Below are 6,048 nucleotides of genomic sequence, written 5' to 3'. Positions count from 1 at the left end.
ATAACTGTAGACGCATTTTTACGGGTTTTCGAAAATTACCAACCTTAGTTCCACCTTTAAAAATTGTTCACTTAACCAGTTTTTATTGTAACATCAGTTGTATTATATTTTTAACGTTGCAACAAGGAATAATTTATTTTTATGATTGATTAATTATGTATAAAAAAGTCAATTTAATCTAAATTTGCACGTTACTTACATTAAAGTTTTCATAAGGGAAAATGATTCGTAAAACATTTTTCATTCCTTTGCACTTTAAACATATCTGTAAAGAAATTTTTCGTTCTTGAAATCAAACTTTGTGTTTAAGTAAAATGCTTTCTCAAGAGTCCGCTCGTTATATAGTCTTAAGTTTAACAGTTACTGGTTTAGTATTTGTTATAATGTCAACTGCTTCAGACTACTGGGAAACTGCAACACACAATGACTCGCATATTTTTATAGGGTTATGGAGAGGCTGTGGAACTGTATCTGGTAAAAAAATGTGTACACAAAGACCCAAAAGCAATGGTAAGAGTTTCTTTCTATAAGCAATACATAATTCAAAATTATTTTATTTTTCTGTAATTGATTTGCTATATTAACTTCTTTATTACAAAGAGGAGTTTTATCTACAATTTAAACTCGTAAGAAATAAATGTATATTTTTAACGGGGACCCAAGTTTATGGTCCAATTAAAAATAATACTAATAAATTAGGTTAAGATTTACACTTTTTTTTAAATGCACAAAATAATTATTTAAGCTACCAAATTCGTTCAATAATTTTTTTATTAAAACAGGTGACACAAAAATATTACATTCGAAATACTGAAATTTTTAACTTTTGCACTTCTTTTTTCAACACTATCAAATATGGCAAGCTCTCTTTAAAACATCGATGTATTTCTCACTGGAACAAAATAATACCATTTATAAAAAAAAAAGATTTTAACTAAATACCCTATTATTACCAACTTTTTTCTTCTCAATCGAAACCTAATTAAGAAAATTTTATTTGAGTATATATTTAATGAATATTATTTTATCTTTTATTTGCTTTTCTTATATTACTGTATTTATAAAACTATTATTACTTTATTTTATACTGTCTTTTTTTAACTCTACTAATATTACTATTATCATTAATAGTAATATTAATAAGATTTATAAAACAAAGGTATTAATAAGATTTATAAAACAAAGTACCTTTGTTTTATAAATCTTATTAATATTATTTATAATGACAGTGATAGTGATTCAATTGTAGGAATAATTTAATAGTTATTGTCCTAATTTTTGCAATTGTTATGTTTCTTTTAATAATTTCTGTCATAGTTATAAAATTTAATATAATTATTTTTACCATTTTTATCATTAGTTATAATTTTTAATAAAGTTATCATGATATAGTTACTACTTGTAATGTTTTTTTATTCACATTATTATTAATATTATTATTATTTTTATTATATCATTATTGCCATTATTATTATTATCTTTATTTATTAGTGCTTTATTTTCCTTTCTTTCTTTTTTATTTTTTTATTTTTTTCTATTTTTAATTTTTTTTTTCTCTTTATTTTATTTTAAATTCTTTTTATGTTTTATTTATAGTTTTTTTTGTTTTTTTTTGTTTTTTTTTTAGGTGTCACTCCATTGACTAGTTTTTAACTATATGTGTGACACCTAACCTTATTTATGAGAGTTTATAAAATATTATTGCAAATTTTCACATTTTATGGTTAAATAAATGGATTAAAAAAAAATTATCTTTGATAAATTTTTGACGGTAAAATCCATATAAATTACATAGAATTACTTTATTATAGCTGCTTTGAAAGTAACAACTATTTTTATGGTATTGGGATGTCTGGGATACTTGGCTGCTACCGCTTACTGCGCTGTTCTTCTGATTAAAAAAGAATTATCAATAAAATTACTTGCTGGAATTCTTTATGCAACAGGTATTTGTTTTTATACACGCTTATGATTTTTTATATTTAAAGTTATATTAGTTAACTAAAATACTTTCCATGAAATTATTGTGAACATTCAACGGGAATAGCACATGAACATCTGATGAGAATAGTAAATAAAACAAAATAAAGCATTGCAGTTTAAAAATAAATGTAATTGTTTTTATAAAAATAATTTTAAAGCATTTTGTTATGCCATATTATTTATTATTTGAAAGAAAATGCTAAGCGCAATAATCAAATAAAGGTATTTTTTCACATGAATTTTATTTCTGTTACTGTCGATCGCGCATGCAACATTAACAAATGTAACATCGGATGCAGTCTCTTTGTCGAAGCGGCGGCCACCTTTGTTATAGAAATTGCACGCGTAATAAAGAATAGGTTTGAATCAAGCAAAAATAACAGAAGCTATAAAACTATTCATATTTCCCACTCTTTAACTTATTTTAACCGATTAAGTTTAGTTGCCTGTCTAACCTTGGAAATGCTTGTGTCTGCTCCAAATCCATCTGTTTCCTAGCCGGCATTCTAATTAAATTTCGCAACTTCGACATTTCTATTAAATTTTTTTTTTTTTTTTTTTTTTTTTTTTAGTATTGTATTTGCCGAATGAAAATAATTTACACTCGTAATTTATAAAAACAAATATTTACATGACTGGGGCTTGAAGAAGACAAAATTCATCTTATCATTAAGCCCCCCCCAAAAAAATGCATATTCATCAAATAAAATGTTTTAACAAAATGCAAAAAATAAAATATATAACGTTTAAAATATTTAGTAATTCAAAGAGTATTTATATTTAAGAACTGATTAGTAAAATAAGATGATATATAAGTATTAATATTACAAAAAGAATTTACAATAACTTTTTTTAATAAAAATTGAAATTATAAAATTTTACAATATTTTTAGTAATTAGTATTTCAAATAATAAAACTTAAAAAAATCGTTTGTAAATTCAAAACTTATAAGATAAGAAATACATTTACAATAGCAGACTATTGTTTAGAATATTAAATATAATATTAAAGAGTAATTAGTAGGTTAATTTTTGTTTTTGTTTGCTAGTTTAAAAAGCTTTTTAGAAGAACTTTAATTCATTTTCATGTATCATCAGTAATTGCTTAAGTTTTGTTTTAAACTGGTTTAAAGAATAATTAGATTTCAGCTCATTATTTAATATTGTATTCCACAGCTTAGGACCTCGGTTAGCAATTGAGAATTTGGTTGCTGAATAATGTGTTTTGGATTGAATGTAATTGTTTTTTGAAAATCTGGTAGGGTATATGTGGTTTATTTTTTCAAAAAGTGAATTAAATAACATTGGTGATATTTTTTTATCAAGTTTAAACATGAAGATAAGAATATGGTAAAGGTTTAGTTTATATACATTTAGAATATTAAGTTTATTAAATAATGTTTGAGTGTGAGAGAAACGGTCTACTTTTTCTTTTTCTAAACTTTTACTTTTTCTAAATTTCATAAGAATTAAAATGTTTTACTTTGAATATCTAACTATTTTGTACGTATATTTAATTTAGTTTATTTATTCCTTTGCTTATTGACTAATGCAGTTATGCAGCAGAACTGAATAAATGAAATTACTAAAGCACAATGCAGTGCAGTACAGTGCATTAGATATTTCATTTTTTATCATTTTTATAAAATCACTTTAATTTTACTGGTCACGAGCGAAAATATTTAAATCTTTTTTGGTTGAAAATGTAATTAGGCACATAGCTAGAACTAGCGAAAGCACAAAACAAGCTTTGACAAGGAAAAATAAAGTCATTTTGAGAAAAAATAAGATAATAAAAAATTAGAAATAAGGAAATCATCATTCCACCCGCTCTATAGATAATTTTTTATGGATAGGTAATGCTTTTGTGATAAAAATATTTTTTACTATTTACTTTGTGTAATTTTACTGTTATTTTATTCATAAAGCAATTTTTTTTTATAGCCTTTCTTTTGCTGGTTGCATTATGCTTGTACACAGTTAAATTAAGCACAACGCAATTTACATACGGATGGTCTTACATTGTTGGTTGGTGTTCCACAGTTGTTTCTTTTATAGCTGCAGGGTTCTGTTTTGTTGGGCGCGGTGGTTATCAGTCAATAGCTTAACAATGCCCTTAATCTTTTTTCTTTTTTTTTACTGATGAAAAGATAGTTTATCTTTTTTATTATCAAGAGATGTTTCCTACTGTACTTCAGAGTTTTGAGACTGTTATTTTCTAGTTAAAACTTTAAAGAAACAAAACTACAATAAAACAAAGTATTAATTGATATAAAAGACAGAGATAGTTAATTTGATCACTACCCTTAGGGGCAGCGCAACGGTTTACACACAAGTCTACACATCTTTTTTTTTACAAATATATATATATATATATATATATATATATATATATATAATATATATATATATATATATATATATATGCATATATAAATATATATATATATATATATATATATATATATATATATATATATATATGTATATATATATATATATATATATATATATATATATATATATATATATATATATATATATATATATATATATATATATATATATAATGATTCCATAATCTAGAAGTAGAGCATTCGCTAGTGCAGCTGCAGCACGAGATGAGACATCATACCTACAAATAAGAAACTATGAAATAAATAAACAAAACTGAAAGAGCAAAGTATATTATCTATATGTAATCCATAAACATTCCATATTCACCCTCTCCTCTCCTACTGGGGATGAACAAGGAACTTATGATTTTTTTTTCATACTTTTAATATAGTATATTTAAGAAATTCTCATCTAAACTCAATATGTATGAAAATTTTATATACCCGACAGCCTCCATTGCAAATCTATCAAGTTTAATTAAATTATATTGAGAACTTTTTAATGGATTATATTCTTCCTCAGAATCATTTACCTGTAAAAATACTTAGTATTTAAAATATAAAAAAAAAAAACCATATATCTCAAGCAGCACACTTCGTAGGGCCAACATTTAAAAAATGTTGAAATCATTGAAACAAAGCTGTTTTAGCGTTGCCCCAGTGTGCTGTTTGCAATATATATATATATATATATATATATATATATATATATATATATATATATATATATATATATATATATATATATATATATATATATATATATATATATATATATATATATATATATATATATATATATATATATATATATCCATAAATAAATTAGATAAAACGCATTTAATTTTTTTATTATACTCTATTATTATAGTCAGGAACCTTCCTGATAAACTTACAGATGGTGACACAATTTATTTAAGAAAAAAAAAATTAGATAAGTGTTTTTACTAATTTACTATTGCTCTGTTCTTTAAGAACATTGAGTACTCATTTGTAGGTTATTATAACATATATATATATATATATATATATATATATATATATATATATATATATATAATATATATATATATATATATATATATATACAAATATACATATATATGCTACCAAAACATCTGGATCAGATGCTGAAACTTCAGATATGTGACCAGAATCAATCAATGAGTTATGAGCATAAGGCATTTTAACATGATCTATAAGCTCTACTTGACCTAACCTTTCCGGAGTAAATGTACCAGATTTTAAATTAGCCTTTCCTAGCTGATAAATACCTTTTGGACCAATCTTGTTTCTCTGATCACAAATATATGCCCTGTCTTCAGAAGGGACCTTAAATATAATTTTTTTAAATAATCAACTACTTCAGTTTAATTGAAGTGAAACCAAAGTGTAATAAAAAATTCTCAGTACAATAATTGCAGATTAAAACTACAAATATTCTAATATATACAATAATATATAAAAAATTTAATCAAATACCTTTCTAGTTTTACAAAGACACAAGATGTGCTCTACTTGGCAATTGATGATGCTACACTTAACATCCATGTCATTACATAAAACAGTCGCTAATTCACAAGTACATGATGATATATCAAAGAGTTATCTAATTAATATCTAAAATCATATCTTGATACTCCTTACTTTTAGATTTACAACGTCCTCG

At 23.7% G+C, this 6,048-nt stretch overlaps 1 protein-coding gene across 1 annotated transcript; it reads left to right on the top strand.

The window, feature by feature from the left end:
- Window positions 1–218: 218 nt before the first annotated feature.
- LOC101241331 (lens fiber membrane intrinsic protein) lies at window positions 219–4,157 on the top strand. The gene is made up of 3 exons (XM_065798307.1): window positions 219–510; window positions 1,812–1,946; window positions 3,928–4,157. Exons 1-3 carry the CDS (start codon window positions 315–317, stop codon window positions 4,089–4,091), a joined length of 495 nt encoding a protein of 164 aa, XP_065654379.1. The 5' UTR covers window positions 219–314; the 3' UTR covers window positions 4,092–4,157.
- The last annotated feature ends 1,891 nt before the right edge of the window (window positions 4,158–6,048 follow it).

The sequence above is a fragment of the Hydra vulgaris genome, chromosome 06 (assembly GCF_038396675.1).
Source record: "Hydra vulgaris chromosome 06, alternate assembly HydraT2T_AEP".
NCBI lineage: Eukaryota > Metazoa > Cnidaria > Hydrozoa > Anthoathecata > Hydridae > Hydra > Hydra vulgaris.
Note: the sequence above shows the minus strand (reverse complement) of the source record. Positions and strands in the feature narration are given on the sequence as shown.